Here is a 19,462-nt window from a genome sequence, read left to right on the forward strand (position 1 = left end):
ACAGTATAACTGGAAAAGTTCTGCTGAAAACTTGAAGTCATTTCATCACTATTGGTAAGACATAGGATATTTGTCCAAGACTTGGAGCTAAGTTTTACTTTGAAATGGACGATCATCTCGTCAGTCATTGGTCTATATGAATAAATTATCAATGGATCTGGGGAAAGTATGATAAAGGGGTCCAAAAGATGCATAGATGGTCACTTGTCCCTAATGGAGGGACTATTTTTGGGGCACAGTTGTAATCTTCAATGCAGGTAAAAATCAAGTCTAGGGTTTTATCACTGCGTGTAGGCGACTTGACTACCTGATCAAGACTAAGAGCAGAACTAAGACACCTTTGGTTTAGCTCATTAAAATCACCACATAATGTAATTGCAGCATAGGGGTTACTTGCGGCGAATTCTGTCAGTATAAAGTTGCAGATATGCCGTCAGCTCCTTCTTAAATCCACTACGAGGAGGGTAATAAATAATACAAAAAATCATGCAAGATACTTCTTGTGAGAGGTATTTGCGTCTGGTCCTGAGCCATAGAACTTTGATTTTGGAGTTGTTCTCTATTTCAGAAAAATGAAAGAATCCAATTTGGGAGGGTAGACCGACAAAAACAAAGCCACTCCTCCACCATGAGATAGAGGCATACAATCTTTGTCCAATCTGGACTTAAAATGGGAGTCATAATTAGGAATCGAGCAAAAATATTCAGTGGCAGACCACGTATTGGTAAGGCAAGCAATATCAATCTGGTTTTTGTCAGGAATAATTTGTAGTTCATCAATTTTATTTGCCAGTGACCTAACATTCGCAAGAAGGATTCTAGGAAACGAGTAGGAGGGGGAGTGATGTAACTAGACTGGAAAGATGGACTGATTCGATACTTGAAATGGGAGGAAGCTGGAACGTAACACGGAGGCCTTCTGAATTGGTTTGCTTTTTGCCGTTGAAAAATTGGATTCATGTTGCTTTTTAGGGCTAGTGGGAACAGTGGGCTGGTTTGGCGAACTCTGTTTTTTGGCTGATCAATGTTCATAGTGATATACTATACTCGGGAGAGAGTTCGACATTTGACGAGAATTCTTTCGGGCATTATTAAGAAGTCTTGTGAATGCGCCATAACCATGATTCAAATGAATTCGGTCACAACCAAAGCAACGACTACTTCCAAACTTGCTACAAACTTTCTGGTGTAATAGTTGGGAGTCAAGGACCTTACATTCACCCTCAATATTAAAACTTTTGCAAACATGCAGATATTTACTTTTTTTTTACCATTTTGCAAATAGCATTCCAGGCATATTCGCATATACCTTTATCTGTAGTCAATTCATGACTGCTTATCTTAATAATAGTCTTCACCTTTAGTTCGCATTGATTAGCATTCGATTTTATGTTACCAAGGTCAGATGAACTCTTAATCATGTTATTATCACCAAGGTAACTAAACTTTTTGAAAATACGAGTTTGTTTGGCCATGGAGCCTTTCGAGGGGGAATAAGTGCATTGTGATTCAATTTTGAATTATATTTAATGTTATCTTGTATTTAATAATACACTTCTCGCTCGCTCTCTCTCTCCCTCTCTCTCTTTCGTCAGCTCTTTGTTACAGGAAACATTTGAATATTTTTAAGGATGAGATTTATTAATAATTATTTCCTGATTTTGATCCTCATTAACATCGAACGACTTTGGAGGGGTTTCACTTAAAATTGACATAAGGTTTATGATTGCAGATATTTCATTGCTTAATAATTGCAATTTATCTCGCATTGATGCAAGAGAAAGGAGTGATAAGTCCAATAGGGGGTTGGAACAACAAGTGCCACAAGTACTAGTTTCCGTCCGGCAGGAGGCATTAGATTTATTGACTTTGAGATGATCATTAATATTTGGAAGGTTCGGAGCTAGAGGGGATGATCGGATTTCCATCATTATGTTCGCCAGGTCATTTGCCTGATAGACGACGTGGGGGAGTAATTTTTGGAGGCTGGGGCAGACTGGGACAAGTATCACCAAACGTAATTACCTTTTTTGGAATATCCTTGTTTAAACCATCCTTTTTCACAGAACAATCTAGGCATAGCCAACTTTTGGCCCATTCGGAACGTTCGATTCCAGCACATTGTTCGTGGAAGTACGATCCACAGTCACTGCGTATCAAACAGTTTAAAGTCGTCCTACAACGACATTCGAGGCACACTCTCCCATTCATTCTTAGGCTTAAGATAAAATTACTTGAGAAACAACAGTAATAGGAAAGCCTCTAATCATTCACTTCAGGTCAGAAAGATGTGTATTGCACAAACTCTGAATCAACGTATGAATCATGTCTTGCTTTCTCTTTTCCGTCTCAATTTGGAGCGTGGATTTGTTAAGGGTATTTTCCTGGGGTGAATTTCCACCGGGATTGAGCTGTCTAGAGGATATTTCCATGGGGAGGGGAATCTCTCCGTGGAGGTGGGGCCAGATTTCCTGGCATTAATAAGTTTTTTTTTCAACTGAAACTAAGGAGCAGCATTAAACTAAAAATGAGCAGGAATTATCACGTATATGCAGGGGATTTCCCCCTCCTCAACACCTCGCTCTTTATGCTAAAGTTTAAATTTTGTCTAACTTCTTTAAGAAATGACTCCTGAAACACAAGGGTCGTTTAATTAGAACAATAAGAAGCTTTTTTATAAGTGCTAAAATCTTCAGCGTAAAGAGGTAGGTGTTGAGGAGGGCGAAATCCCCTTCATATATGTAATAATGTTACTTTTGTCAAGCCACCAAACTCAAGTTCTCTCAAGATTTTGTATCGCGAACATGAGACAATAACCGGTTTTTATGGTCTTTATGCCAAACAATGTTTCGGCTCGGTGGGAAACAACATTGTAGCTATATTTTAACTAAATATTTAGTTGGTATATCGGTTAAGTCAGGTTAGGTCGTATTTAATATAATGCGGTCTGGGCTGCCCCCTTCCATAATTCTTTGTTGTAGTTTTTCGTAATTACGGCTGCTTGCCGTAAAAATTTCTGTTCATTTTAAGTTTTAATGTTGCTCCTTACTTTCAGTTGAAAAAGCTTATCCTTTTTTTATTTAATAAACTGTAAAACCGACGTCTAACAGATTTACTTTCAACCTTATAGTATATCATATGCGTCTGATTGCATCATAAGATGACATATACTTAAAATCCCAAGTTACGCTAGTATGAATGGTTATGCTGTATAATAACTGTAAAATTTAAAATCAATTTTTACTCCTAGTTATAATGAATACGTACAAAAACGACCCTGGCAGGACTCGAACCTGCAATCTTCGGATCCGAAGTCCGACGCCTTATCCATTAGGCCACAAGGCCATATCATAAGCGTTTTCTATTATAATAGTTGAATTGTTTTCAGAGTAATTTAATCCTAACACAAGGTAACAGGGTGCTTATCTATTAGCCAGTACACACTCCAGAATTTGGATCTAAAAATATTTGATACTTGTTAATTATACAGAACACACCCAAGAAGTGAAGTTAGGTTAATCCTGTACCAAATATGATGAAAACATAATGTTTTATTTACAAAATTTTGGGAACTACAGGAGAAAATTATGGAAAGCCCGCCGCCCAGAATGCATTATATTAAATACCTAACATAACCTTACCAAAATACCAACTCTATATACTAAATAATTTAGTAAAATATATCTACATCGTAGTTTATCAACTGAGCCAAAGCTAATTGTCACCTAATACACATAGCTAAACCGGCTTTTGTCACATCTTGCAGATCAAAATTCTTGAATATGTTCTGGATAATTAACAATTATCTACATTTTTATTGACCTTGTCCCTCCATCGCAGAACGTTCCGCGGCTCAGCTCCTGCCCATAATTAAAGGATATATTGATGTTAAATCTAGTTTCTGACGTCACCAATCAACACAGCCTATTGATATTAGCTGAATATCTGGAAGATTGATGTTAGGTGAAGATACAGAGATAAATAAAAGGCTAGATAGATAAAATAAAAGAGATAAAACTAATAAAAGGCTAAATTAAAGAGAATGTTTTGATATTAGCTGAATATCTGGAAGATTGATGTTAGGTGAAGATACAGAGATAAATAAAAGGCTAGATAGATAAAATAAAAGAGATAAAACTAATAAAAGGCTAAAAGAGAATGTTTTGATATTAGCTGAATATCTGGAAGATTGATGTTAGGTGAAGATACAGAGATAAATAAAAGGCTAGATAGATAAAATAAAAGAGATAAAACTAATAAAAGGCTAAATAAAAGAGAATGTTTTAGGCTTTAACATTTGTGGAATAGCAATTAAACATTACTAGCGCAAGAGACAGCACTATATTACCCAGCAAAATACAAAGAAAAGTTAAAAAGAAAACCTGTACTGAAGCAACATTAGGTGCTCTAGCTGCTAATGTCTTTCTTTTTTCCTGTCAAATATTGCCAATTGATTTCTAGTTGAAGTAAGTAGTTTTCTTGTTCAGTTTAATAATTAAGCCAAGATCCAATTTCTGCAGATTAAGGGCGATAGATTGTAAAAGATCGGCTACCGATCTAGGGCCGAACAAAAAATAGATTACCCCTGAATGGGGTGGGAAAGGTCAGAAGAAAGGATTTGAAAAAAATTGAACCTTCTTGGAAGAGGGTAAAGAGTGAGGCTTTGAAGAGATGAGCGGAAGAGAAGTATACTTTGATTTACTGCTAAAATGTTTTTTTGTAAATTTGCTTTGAATAGAATGTTAGCCTAAAGCCATGATTCAGGATTTGAAATTAGGAAATCATATTCATTATCTTTCTCTCTCTCTCTTCCATTCTCTATCTATGTCTCTTCCTCTTTATCTGCCAGCTTTCAAGCCGAACTGGTCTTTAGTAATAAAGCCAAATTATATGTCCTGCCCTCTTTCGAAATAATACTATTTTTTTCTTTAATGCAATAGAAAGAGAAGTTAAGAAATGGATGAAAAATAATAAGAATTAAAATACTTTACTTAAGACTTTCGTGAACAGCTTTATTATTCTGCTGGGTTACGCTATGTATGACTTGTTTTCATGGTTGTAACGGCATATGCAACCTAGTTAAGAACGAACACTAGCCCCATAGTAGCCTAAAATTTAAAAGCGTTTTGAAAAAAAAAAAACTAAAACTGTCAAGTCAACTGTCACGGTTCTTCTGCTCTCAGAGACGAATTTGAATATCTTCCCCCGCCCACTAAGAAAAGAGCAATATTTTCAGACGCTACTTTTGAACTTTTTCAGGAGGGAAGGAGTCCTCCATCTAATAGTAATTCAATGTCAGATTTTTAACTGGTTTCCTTTCTGTTGTCAACGGTTATTACATCGGTTTGGCCAACTTTGAGCATCATTTTTTAGTTAATTTCATTTGGATTTTATTTTTTGCATGTTTTAGTCGTTGGCTACTCTCCGTTTAATAGCTGATTGTTTTTCTCTCAGAGATGAACTTGGGCCTCCTAACTTATCATCTTTCGTCACTCACTACAAAAAGAAATGAAATATCGAAAATGAAAAAGTTAAAAATAATGATTTAACAAATTTACAATCAACCACAACAATCTTATTTGTGGTAGCTGCAATTCGTAAACCATGTTTAGTTTAGGATATCATTTTGTTGCTATGCTGATCACGTGATGACATAAAAAAAAGGAGGAAAAAGGAAATTTTTCCATTCAAGCCGCGTTACTACTACTACTAACAACTCATCGCAGCATGAAGCCGCCTGAGGCCAACACAGCTACGCACATTCCATACGCACACTCCTCCATCTCAATCTGTTCAAAGCCTGCCTCTTCACACCCTCCCACAAAGTTGCGATTTCCTTTAAATCTTTCTTTATGACATCCTCCCACCCCAACCGCGGACGACCTGCTTCTCATTTAGCCCTAGACGGTTGGTCAAAAAGAACAATTCTCAGCAATCTGTCATCCTTCATCCACAGAACGTGCCCTAGCCATCTCTACTTTTCTCTCGTAATAGCCCTAGAAAGCGGGATTGGACCTAACTTTTCGTAAAGCCTACTGTTTGAAATACGGTCAGTCAGTCGGGTACCCAGAACATTCCGTAGGCAATTTCTCTGGAAAACATCTAGCAAATGTTCATCCGCTGTTCGGAGCACCCAGGCTTCAGTGCCATATTCGACCACTGTAGCTTCCAAAATTCTAATCTTGGTTTGCAGACTTATCTTTCTATTCGTGAAAAACTTTTAAGCTTTTAAAACTTTTAATTCGTGAAATTTTTAACTGTGAAAAAAAAAAAAACTCTGAGCCTTGAACATTCTACTTTTAACATCTTCGATGCTGCTGTGTCTTCTAAACATTAATTATGAAACTTACTCTAGCACCCTGAACTCGCAAAATCTCTGAAAGTTCGTTCATTTTGCTCACAATTTCATCTAAGATGCTTAAATCATCTGCATAATCTAAGTCAGGAGAGTTTTTTCTCCCCCTTTGATTCCGTGGTCTCTCATTGCCGTTCCTGTGCCCCTTAAGAAAAAATCCATCAAAATGAAAAATCCATATAAAGGGGGAAAGAACACAACCCTGCTTAACTCCTGATTGAATACCAAACCAGCTGCTATCCTATTTCCTACCTTAACCGGACCAGTGTTATTCTCATACATAGCACTAATTATTTTAATGTATTTGTCTGGTATACCATACAAGGATAAGACCTTCGCTAAAGTTTTTTCAAACAGTTCGTGGTAACGAACTGTAGTAAGGAGCGAACCGGCTCAATAGTAACCGAAACTCTAAAAAATGGAATTTTGATACCAATAGTTACATCAAAAGAATCGCATTTTAATTTTGATTTTAAATATATATATTTCATCAAGATTATTCATACCCATCAAAAGTTACGAGCCTGAGAAAATTTGCATCATTTTAGAAAATAGGGGGAAACACCCCCTAAAATTCATATGATCTTAACGAAAATCACACCATCAGATTCAACGTATCAGAGAACCCTATTGTATAAGTTTCAAGCCCCTATCTACAAAAATGTGGAATTTCGCATTTTTTGCCAGAAGACAAATCACGGATGCGTGTTTATTTGTTTTTTTTCCCAGGGGTGATCGTATCGACTCAGTGGTCCTAGAACGTCGCGAAAGGGCTCATTCTAACGGGAATTAAAAGTTGTAGTGGCCTTTTTAAGTGACCAAAAGAATTGTAGGGCACCTACGCCCCCTCCATGCTCATTTTTTCCCCAAAGTCAAAAGACGTTTGATTATTTTTTCCCTAATGGAAGTCAAAAGACGTTTGATTAAATGAATTTTGCCGTTAGGCAGAAAGGTTTAACAAAGAAATTCTAGCGAACAGATGGCAAGGCTTAAAACAGTATCCGATTATTGTAAAAAGCCATTTTCTCAAAAAAAAAAAAAAATAATAATAATCATAGCATATATATCGCCGCTGCCATGGTTACAGCGATAGCTGCAACCTAGTAAAGAGCGAACCACGGCCCATAGTAACCTAAAGTTAAAAAACGCGTTTTGAAAAAAAACCTAAAAAAAATTCTTTGTATTTTTTTTTTTTTTAGCAGGCCTACCGGGCTACCAGAACATCATAGAGATGCTTAATGGATCATTCAAAAACTATTCCTCATATCTACGACGTGCTTTTTATAAATTCCGCCATCTGCAAGTGTCATGTGGCACTTTTTGTGCCATTTCTAAAGGGATGGGGCTAGCGGGCTACCAAAACATCCTAGACAGATTTTTAATAGCTCATATAAAAGATATTGTTCATATCTACGTTTACCCTATAAAATCCACCATCTGCAAGTACCAAATGGCACTATTGGTGTACCATGTCTCAAGTGGAGAGGCTGGGGCTATTGAGCATCCAGAACTTCTTAAGAGATGTTTAATGGCTCATTTGAAAGCTATTGCTCATATATACGTGCTTTTATCAGTTCTACCATCCGCAAGTGCCATATAGCACTAAAACACTCTTTAGGTGCCACTTCTTGAAGTGGAAATGCTTGGAAGTTGTAAACGATACCATTGTAATAATTATGGTCCAAAACCCTTACCTGGATACTTACAATAAACCCTTCCGTATAATCCCCCTCCCAACCCCTTTAATAAGTATCATTAGTCCGTTGGGAGAATTCACTATGAACTCCTTAACACGGTCAGCCGACGTTGGGGCTCGCAAAATGATTTTTAAAATATCGAATATTCTAAAGAGGAAGAAATTCATACAAATAATTGAATCTCAAAATTCCAAGTGACTATTCCTTGACGTACCTCCTGTTCGCAAAAGTCGAGCTTCGCAAAATATAGTTTAATACTGTCACTATTTGTAGTAGAACCTTTTATTAACTCAGTGTTTTATAATAGACAATTCCAAATGTATTTGCTGAATAAGGTCCAATAACTATGCTTTTGGTGATGACATAGCTCTCCATAGTCTTTGGGGAAAGGGCTTTAAGTTATACAACTTGGTCCTACAAGAACAAATAGATTAAATTCGATCATCAGCCGCCGTAGGTCAGCTACTAGCGTGTTAGACTTTGAATCAGAATGGCAAGGGTTCAATTCCTTAATTAGGCATTTTTATTTCAATCATGGTTTTCTGCCTTATATATGATTCTTTTTCAGCTAATTCACTATTTTTCGTTTTTTTTTTGTGAAACGTTCCATACACTATTTTTGGAACAAACTACGCCACGGATCCCAAACCCTTGCCAGTTGAGGGTTGGAGAAGTGTAGGCATATCGTTCTGGAACCACTAAAAGTTGTATTTTCAAAGATGGATTACTTATTGTTATATTTATTTATTCATATTCTTTCCCTTTTTACTATTTAATAGACATAATAAAACTATTTGTAAAATATATATATATATATATATATATATATATATATATATATATATATATATATAGAGAGAGAAATCATGGTACAAGAAAAAATTTTACTGAAGTTTTTGAAAACCTTAAAAATCTTCTTTAGAAAAAGTTACTCTTTCCTAACTGTCGAGGTTGTCCACCTTCAAAAACCGTTTATATCAGTTTGTATAGCATGGATTTCTCGGGATTATTTGAAAAACGATTAGAAACTAAGTAATTTTTGCCACCTGAAAGTAAGGAGCGACATTAAAACTTAAAACGAACAGAAATTATTCCGTATATGAGGGTGCTCCCCCCCCCCGAAAAAATTTAAGAGGTCATCACCGTGTTGCTTCTGCATTAGATTTAAATTAAAAACAGGCAAAGGTTATTTAAAAAAAACATAGATTTGGGGGGGGGGAAGTAAAGAGCGAAGTTGAAACTTTCGAACAAAAATCATTGCTTCACAGTCTATCTAACATATATCAATAAAGCTACTACAAATAATCATTTGTAGGATTATAGAAAACTAGCGCTTTACTGAAAACAAAAAACAATATAGTTTCGGTACAGTAAAAGTAAATCGGCCACTTTTTACAGTATGAGAATAAAGCATTTTTATGAGTAAAACTAAAGTGAATTTCTTACAATTTTAGATTGTTTATTACTCACTATTTGTATTATAGCTGGTAAGACCAAAATGTTACCTGATAAATCAATCCAAAATTTCTGTATGCTGTTAAGTGACTTTATGGTTATAAAAAAGTATTTATTTTTAGGCTTATGTTTTTAAAATAGCTTTAATTGTATACTGAAAGTTACTGGTCTCACATCTGGTACAAGACTATGAAAGGTTTTATATACTAGTTTGTTGTTGTCAGGCTACGTACTCACTTTAACTAATAAATCAACATTCTTGATTTTTATACTTGGTTTCTGTGTTTTCAATAAAGCGCTAGTTTTCTATAATCCTACAAACATAGGGAAATATGATTATTTGGTTTGTTTGTACTAGCTTCATTGATATATGTTAGATAGACTGTGAAGCAATAATTCTTGTTCGTTTTAAGCTTCAACTTCGCTCTTTACTTTCTTCAAAAAAAATTTCTTCAATAGGATTAGCAGCAGAAAGGAAAATGTCGGACATGACTTTCAGGCGTACCAGCGGAGATGTGCACACAACAGTCGCTAACATTTTCATGTTCAAATTACTAGTAAATAATTTTCTCGTAAAGATTAACTGATGACATTTTATGTCTTTCATGATACTAATGAATGCCCCATTTGTGCATTTTATTTCTTAAAATTTGTATTCAGATACAGTTTCCAATAATTCTAGTTCAGATCTATACAACAATACTTAATCAGCAGCTAATGACCCCACAAAAACTATTCTGGTTGGAATCCTAGAACATCCGTGAGCAAAGATTCGAACATAGTATATCACACTATTGACACTTGAGACAGTGACACTTATTGAGCAAACATCCGTGAGCAAAGATTCGAACATAGTATATCACACTATTGACACTTGAGACAGTGACACTTATTGACATTTGAGACACTTGAGACAGTAAAACAAAATAAATATTAAAAAAAAAAAATAAATAAAACTAGGCTTTAACTCCTAAATTTCTCTCGTCCTTTTTTATTATGTACAAAAGCAAAATTTTGTTCTAGACAAGCCGGACTTGATCTTGCATAAAATTCTTCGACACAAAAATAAATAAATGGTTGATTGATAAATGATTGAAAAAATGAATGATTTATCTATAATAGAATAAAAAATTAAAAACTGATGAATAATCAGGTATGGTAACAAAAATTATTTTATTTAATAATTGAAATATTTATTCAAATAATACCTTAAAATTATTGGATTGAATAAATTCATTATCATTTTAGAATAATTCATTATTCATTTCAATTTATTTTCTTAGATGGATGCAGGACCTTAGTTAAATACAAACAGAAGAAGTTACAGTTTTTCATTTTAGAATTCATTATTTATATATTTATAAATTCATTATCATTTTAGAATAATTATTATTCATTTTAATTTATTTTCTTAGATGGATGCAGACCTTAATTAAAAACAGAGGAAGTTACAGTTTTTAACAACAATTCAATTCAAATTCATTTTATTTAAAAAACATGCGTCGGACAGAGCCGATCATTAGTTTTTATTGTCATGCACACACAAAAATCCGTCGACAAGTCAAAATTAACATTCACAAAATTATAATATATACAATTAACAATAATAATTGTCACATTCGCACGAAAATAAGTCGACAAGTAAGCACAAAATTATAATAAATACAATTAACAATAATAATCCGGGTTAAAAAGTCGACCCAGCATTAAACAACTTAACAAACGAGGGCACAAAACTAAACTCATAACGAGCATGTGACACAGTCACAGGTTGAAGTTTCGGTACAGGCTCTGCAACGGCCGTGAGTGGCCTTACCCGTGCCGGTTGATGTTGGGGCGGGAGGATATTTCGGTGTATAGGGCTGGACAAGATTTTATTGCCAAAGGATAGGGCTAGTTTTAGACGACGAGATTGAAGGGTTTGAAGTTGAAACTGATTAAGGAGGAATTTGTACGGTACTTTTGGGGCTTTTGAGATTACTAGGAGGGCACGGTATTGCACCCTCTCAACCCGGTCCGACTGTTCCCTAGTCAGCCCGAAATGCCATACAGGGCAACAGTATTTAAGCGTGGAACCTATAAAAGAGAAATAGATGCGTAGAAGGTGTGGTGGAGGGATTCCATGGCGAGCCAACAGCTTCAGAGATCTGATGGCCAAATTAGCTTTTTTTTAACATGCCATCAACATGTTTATTCCACTTATGATCCGAAGTGTTATGAACGCCGAGCAGTTTAATTTCGGTCACGTGACTGGCGCTAGGAATAGGTGGATTAGAAACTGGCGTAGATTTTAATAAAGAAAATGTTAAAATTGCAGATTTATCAAAGTTGACAGTCATTTTGTCCACCTTTGCCTCTTGACATATATCATTCATTAGTGAACCTGCTCTGCTTGGTAGGTACTTTCGACAACATTCAATGAGTGACAGATCGTCGACATACTTCCAGCGGTCATCCAGTGTTGTTGCCAAATCATTTATCATGACAAGAAACAAAAGTGGTCCCAAGAGGGTACCTTGGGGAACTCCACAAAAAATGGGCAGTGGGTCGGAGTAGGTGGACTTATATTTTGTCCGTTGACATCTACCAGAAAGAAAACTAGCAATTAAACGCACAAGGAATGAATGTACACCTAGTCCAAGAAGTTTTTTCTTTTTACAAGAATATTGTGGCAAATTAAATCAAAAGCTTTTCTTAGATCTATTGCAATAAGATTAATCCAAGAATCTGGTTCATCGAGTTTTTGCAAAATTACTGTCAATTATACTTACTAAGTAATGAGATGTAGATGTGTTCAGCATATTTCAAACTGCCTCGGATCAATTTTGTCCAGAATACGGTCTTTCAGCCATGCTGCAACAAAACTTTCATACACTTTGCTAAAAATGGGTCTCATGGTGATCGGTCGGACACCCGAAAAATCATTGGGCGCATCTTCTTTTGGTATTGGTGTAATGGACCCATTTTTCCAAAATGATGGATACTCACCTCTTTTTGTCACCTGATTAAAAAGGAGTGATAGGGGGCCACTAAGATAATCTGGAAATGCTTTGATGAGATCGACGGGAATATCTACAGGGGTAATGCTTTTTCTTTTAAGCCTTTTTAATTTGAAAAACACCTGGGACTCTGATATTAAAGGGAAATCAAAAGACTCAGGAGGAGGGGTGGGCACTTCCACGCTCAGCAAAGGCGGGAGGGATTGCACAATGTTAACCAGATGTTTATTAAGGGAGTTTGCTGTTACGACGTCATCTTCATTAATGCCAAAATCGACTCCTTTTTCCTCCTTGCCTGTCATCCATTTGATTCGGTTGTACCACTGGCTTGGTTTGGACTCGAACAGATGATTAACTTTACGTTCTATATATTTGTTCACGTGTTTTCGAGTGACTTTTCTTAGTTTGTTTTTCAACCTGTTGGCTTGTTGGGTATTACCATGACGGAAAAGCCATCTCTTTTCCATTACAATTGTCTTAACTTCTTGTGTAATATATGGTCGATCTGACGAGAAACGTTTGGTTGACTTTTCAGGAAAACAGGCCTTGTAATTTTGAAGCAAAGTTTCTTGGGAAATAGTAGCTTTTTCGTTGCTACTTTTAGCATCTTGAAATTTTTCCCATTTCTCGCAGCTTAACCATTGGCCAAAAGTCAGAAGTCCCTCATTTGTGGTTGGTCGACTGATAGTTACAGTTGTAGTGTAACCGATTTTAATGGAACAGGTGGGGTTAGGTTCAAGAGAAAAGTGGTAATTTCCTCCAATCGGAACCCCGGTCGTAGGTATGTTGCAAAATTCGTGCATATTTGTGGAAATTCGGTCAAGGGAGGTGCCACCTTTGGTTGTAGGAAAATTGACGAGCTGCTTCAGGCCGATACCAGCGTCCAGGTGATGGAGCTTTAATTAATTGGCATCGCCCATCATGAAAATTTCGCATGATGAGTATTTGCCCAAAACAAAATCCGAACTGAGTTGTAGCTTTTCTACGAATGCTTGGCGGTATTCACTCGTCTGACCCGGCGAGTAATAATACACGCAGAGAGCAATACCAGTGAATTTCCGGGGGAGACGTCTTGGTTTTAGAATGACTCACATTATTTCTTCGTACTCAGTTAAAAAAGGGACATCAAGTCTAGCTGCTTTTAAAATTTCATGGGCATAAATAAGAACTCCACCACCTTTTTTCCCCAGTGGATGGTCATCAGGTCGTATTTTTATAAATTCACCAAAACCACCTATTTTCAGGAGTTCTGTGTTTTGTCTATGAACTTCAGAAACCATTAGGACAGATGCCTTTGTTGCCTGAGCTAGACTTTCTAATTCAGCCACTTTATCAAAATTTAAACTTTCAGCATTTGCGTAAATAAACCTAGGGAAGGAAAAACATCAGAATTATAATACTTTACCATAGTGGTGTTTGATGTTCTCGTTGTAGGTTTTTGTAAGAATATGTTGTTTCCCTGGTGGGCGGGGCTGTCATCAGGATTACCCACACCAACCAGGGGCTCAAATTTACTCAGTACTGGAATTGCGGCTGAAACGGAAGAAATTGTGCCCTCACCAGTGGGGGTTGTAAGGGTGGACAGGAGGGGCGAGGTACGGGGATTTGAAACACTGTCGGGGGGATCGGGGACTTTATCTTTTGTGGGGGATAGAAAAGTTGATGATGCTGAGGTAGCGGATCCGGGAAGAACATCCCGACCGACCGAGAAGGCGCAACACACGCTTGGTTGGGGGTATGTTGATGTACGGGAGGGATTGTTGGCAAGGGAGACCACGCAGGTCCGCAAGAGGTGTAATCGCGATGTTCGTGAATTCGTAACCCCCGCCCAATTAAAGATTTTCATTTTATTTTAGAATTCATTCAGATTTTTCATAAGACTTTTTATTTTAAAATTAATTATTTTATACATTTATAAATTCATTATCATTTTAGAATAATTCATTATTCTTTTCAATTTATTTTCTTAGATGGATGCACTTAGATGGACCTTAGTTAAATACAAACAGAAGAAGTTACAGTTTTTCATTTTAGAATTCATAACTTTATAAATTCATTATCATTTTAGAATAATTTATTATTCATTTCAATTTATTTTCTTAGATGTATGCAGGACCTTATTTAAATACAAACAGAAGAAGTTACGGGTTTCAAAATACAATTTTTCTTATATTTATTGTAATATACAGTGATATATATATAATATAATCTCGGTTAACATAAGATACCTTTCCCCCTTTTTGCTATACACCCTTTCTAAACTAAATTAGCTCCAATGTTGCAAATACATCCAATTTGGATGAAATAATGTCTAATTATTCTTTAGGGATAATTAAAATAATCTCTAGATTATTTTTTGTCAGGATTTGAGGCTTTATGAATATTGCCCCGAGATGGTATTTTCAGATTTTATCTGTTATATAAGCAACTAACTGTTGGGGTGGCGCATTCGCGCCACCCCAACACCTAGTTGGTGGGGGCAATTCGCGCCCCCCCGCGCGCGTAAGTCGTTACGCGCCATTGTAGCTGTGTCCCACCTGTGAATATAGATAGATATATATATATGTTTTTAACTACGTAAAACTTGCGAATATACAACATTCTTCGATGTCCCATTGTCTGTGCATATACATAGATTGTTAAGTTTACCGACTCCTGAACATGCAACATAGCATTGTCCATGGGAAAAACCATCCGTATTCAGATCTATACCTCATTATTCTAATGCTTGCCTTTGAGCTTTGTTGATTGCTAATCGAACATTCCCTGTGTCCTCGTCGTCATTTATATATCCCCCTGTGCCCCCGGCATCCCCGTTGTAGTTGTGTCCCGGTCGTCATTTATATTCCCAGTATCCCGGTCTGTAATTTCTCTTTGAGCGTCCCGGTCGTCATTTATATTCCCTGCGTCCCGGTCGTCATTTGTGTCCGGTCTGTAATTTATCTTTGAGTGTCCCGGTTGTCATTTATATTCCCTGTGTCCCGGTTTTTAGTTTTCTTTTTCTCCTTTATTCTTCAGATTTTTTAGTTTTTTATTAGTTTTTAGTTTTTTTGCAGTTTTTACCTTTTTTTAGTTTTTTTTTTTCTTTTTTAGTTTTTTACCTTTTTTTAGTTTTTTTGTACTTTTTTAGTTTTTTAAGTATTTTCTTTTTAGTTTTTTTTTTGTAGTTTTTACCTTTTTTAGTTTTTTTCTTCTTTTTTATTAATGCTAAAGCCAAGGTTCGAACCTGGAACCTCTCGGACCTAGAACCTGGAACATAACGCTTTACCAACTCAGCTTGAATACATTCGTTTTTGAATTGGTATATAATGAAATAATTCAGACGTCATATGCGGACAGACAGACACACAAACAAACAACTTATTTATATATATATAGATAATAGTCAACAATATATTCCAACTAAATGTTACTTGGATCTAAAGCATTGAAAGAGTTGGGGTGACGTACATGAGCGGAAATTGACGCTAGTTTTGTCAAAAAACAAGAGCTAAGAGCTCATGGTATGAGCTCTAGCAAAATTCTAAGACTCAACAGACTGATTTAAAAGTAAAATCAAAGGCTTAATGCCGGTCGGGATTTAAAATAAGAGCTCTGAGACACGAGGTCCTTATAAATATCAAAATTCATTAAGATCCCTTTCGTGAGTTACAAATACCTCAATTTTTCTAATTTTTTCTCTCCCTTCAGCTCCCCCAGATGGTCGAATGGGGGAAAACGACTTTATCCAGTCAATTTGTGCAGGTCCCTGACAAACTTACCAATTTCCATCGTCGTAGCACGTCCCGAAGCACCAAACTCGCCAAAACACTGAATCCGCCCCCTAAATCCCCCAAAGAGAGCGGATCCAGTCCGGTTACGTCAACCATGTATCTACGACATTGGCTTATTCTACCCACCAAGTTTCATCCCAATCTCTCCACTTTAACCGTTTTCCAAGATTTCCCGTTTCCCTTTCCCCCTCCAACTCACCCCAATGTCACCAGATCTGGTCGGGATTTAAAATAAGAGCTGTGAGACATGAGTTACTTCTAAACATCAATTTCATTAAGATCAGGTCACCCGTTCTTAAGTTAAAACTACCTCAATTTTTCCTGATTACCCCCCCCCCCAACTCCTCCAAAGAGAGCGGATCCGTTCCAATTATGTCAGTCACGTATCTTGAACTTGTGCTTATTCTTTTCACCAAGTTTCTCCTGGTCTCTCTACTCTAAGCCCTCTCCAAGATTTCCGATCTCCCCTCCCCCAACTCCCCCCAATGACACTGGATCCGGTTTTCTTTAAAATTAACCCTCCCCCGAGCTCCCCCAAAGAAAGCGGATCCGTTACGGTTATGTCAATCACACATCTAGGACTTGTGCTTATTTTTCCCACCAAGTTTCATCCCGATCTTTCCACTCTAAGCGTTTTCCAAGATTTTAGGTTTCCTCCTCCAACTCCCCCCAATGTCACCGAATCCGGTCGGGATCTAAAATAAGGGCTCTTGAGACACGATATCCTTCTAAATATCGAATTTCATTAAGATACGATCACTTGTTCGTTAATTTAAAAACAACTCATTTTTTCTAATTGTTCCGAATTGACCATCTCCCTACTCCCTCCCCCCCCCCTGATAGTCGATTCGGGAAAAACTTTTTCTAATTTAGTCTGGCCTGCTCCCTGATACGCCTGTCAAATTTCATCGTCCTAGCTTATCTGGAAGTGCCCAAACTAGCAAAACTGGGATCGACAGAATTTGCGATCGCTATGTCACTTCGTAACTACCAAGTGCCATAAAAAGTCACAAACGCCATCAATCACTGGCTATTTTTTAGCAGCTTTTCAGTGTAAACAGTAAGGGTAAAATAAGTGTAATTGGCCAAACTGGTCAAGTGAAAAGTATCTGATCTCACAAAAGAACCCGATTTCAAAGCTTGAAAAAATGTTGAACAACGTCAAACCTTAGATGGCGTTGATGATTTTTTCTTTTCAAGATACGAGTGCCAGGTTCTATCCTTTTATGTTGCCAGTACTTTTGTATTGGACAAAAACTTGTTAGGAATTAGAGAGTAATAAGGCATATATGAACTCGAGAAGCATTTTTTTTTTTTGGTTGTGGGTGGTTTTAATCTCTATATTACGTTAATAGTATTAGAACTGTCGTCAATTGGGGGTGGGGATGTGTCCTCTCTTGGTCTTCAAACAATACCTTTTTTGGTTAATTTATTTGGGAAACACTTTTTTTTAGCAGTTTCATTGAAAAATGATAAATTGCCACCCCTTTAATTATCGGGAATTGACGCCACTGAGTAGCAATGATTAATTTTCAGCGACCAAAAATAAATGCAATTAGTAGACTACCAAAAGCGCCGCTTGGGAGTACAGCGTTTGTTAATACTATTTACTCGATGGTAAACTGACAAATTCAAGCTTTGTGACTTAGTACACGGTTCTTTCAGTAAACTTAAACGTTTTAGAGCCACCCCAAACCTAGTTGGTGGGGGCGCTTCGCGCCCCCCCGCGCGCGTAAGTCGTTACGCGCCATTGTAGTTGTGTCCCTGTGTCCCACCTGTGAATATAGAATATATATATATATATATATATATATATATATATATGTTTCTAACTACGTAAAACTTGCGAATATACAACATTCTTCGCTGTCCCATTGTCTGTGCATATAAATAGATTGTCAGGTTTACCAACTCTTGAACATGCAACATATAATTGTCCATGGGAAAAACAATCCGTATTCAGATCTATACCTCATGATTCTAATGATTGCCCCGTCGTCATTTATATATCCCCCTGTGCCCCCGGCGTCCCCGTTGTAGTTGTGTCCCGGTCGTCATTTGTGCCCCGGTCTGTATATACATTCATTTTTGAATTGGTCTTTTATTTAGTTTTTTACCTTTTTTTTAGTTATACCTCATGATTCTAATGATTGCCCTTGAGCTTTGTTGATGGCGATTGCTAATCGAACATTCCCTGTGTCCCCGTCGTCATTTATATATCCCCCTGAACCTGGAAACATAACGCGTTACCAACTCAGCTAAATCGGCTTGCATAGTTTCGTTTTTGAATTGGTATATGATAGAAATAATTCAGACGTCATATGCGGACAGACAGACATAACACACATACAACTTATTTGTATATATATAGATAGATATACTATGTTTTAGCACTTAACTGACTATTAAGTTAATGTTTTTAATTTCCTTTCTGTTTTTCTTTCCCTCTTTAAGGTTTTACGTTTTGATTGTTTTTGTTTCGTCTTGAAGTTTCCACTTTTTGATTATTTTTCTTACCCCTTTCAGTTACCGCTTTGATTCTTTTTTTTTCTATTTAGTTTCTGTTTAAGCACGTTTCGGGCTTCCCCCGTGTTCTTTCTCGCCCTTCGAGTCTCGAATAGAAACACATAACCTTCAATCCAATTCCAAGTCATGAGTAACAAATTAAACAATGTAATTCTTTTATTTCCAATTCTGGGAAGGCGAAAGTACAGCATTAATTTACAAAGGGTCTTAAACAGTAAAGATTGATGCCAAAACTTACTCTGACTGAAGTACCCCATTTGTAAGCTATAGTCGTGTTTCCAGCTATCCTTTAACACCTCTAACTTTTTTTATTGGGGTTAACAAGAGTTTTTTATTACTGAGACCAGAAGTAGACCAGTACATTTTCACCGCTCTTTCTTTTCTAACCTCCTTAACTTCTGCAGGTGCCTTCAATAAGTAGTTCCTTTCAAAAAAACTTTGCTAGGGATGGAAAGTTATTTACAATTTCTTACCTTCTTAAGGTTATAAAACCTTTACAAAACCAATCTACTCAAGGCTCCTTATTAATTTAAGACAATTATTTATAAAAAAAAACAACAAATCTTTCAGAAAAAATTACGTTTAAAGCCATATTTTATAAACGAAGTATAATTCCAACATTGGTCAAAATGAGTATTGCAAAGTGAAGTTGTAAAA

At 36.5% G+C, this 19,462-nt stretch overlaps 1 protein-coding gene and 1 non-coding gene across 2 annotated transcripts in view; both read right to left on the reverse strand.

The window, feature by feature from the left end:
• Positions 1 to 3,272: 3,272 nt before the first annotated feature.
• On the reverse strand, positions 3,273 to 3,345 carry Trnar-ucg (transfer RNA arginine (anticodon UCG)). The gene has a single exon. It is a non-coding gene; the product is annotated as a tRNA-Arg (tRNA).
• Positions 3,346 to 8,318: 4,973 nt separating this feature from the next.
• The window catches only part of LOC136025891 (uncharacterized), a 99,977-nt gene continuing 88,833 nt past the window's right edge, over positions 8,319 to 19,462 (reverse strand). The window contains exon 2 of the mRNA XM_065701941.1: positions 8,319 to 16,589. Within this exon, the coding sequence (XP_065558013.1) occupies positions 12,302 to 13,309 (1,008 nt within the window). The 5' untranslated portion in view covers positions 13,310 to 16,589 and the 3' untranslated portion in view covers positions 8,319 to 12,301. The remainder of the gene's footprint in view (positions 16,590 to 19,462) is intronic.

The sequence above is a fragment of the Artemia franciscana genome, chromosome 4, assembly GCF_032884065.1.
Source record: "Artemia franciscana chromosome 4, ASM3288406v1, whole genome shotgun sequence".
NCBI classification, from domain to species: domain Eukaryota; kingdom Metazoa; phylum Arthropoda; class Branchiopoda; order Anostraca; family Artemiidae; genus Artemia; species Artemia franciscana.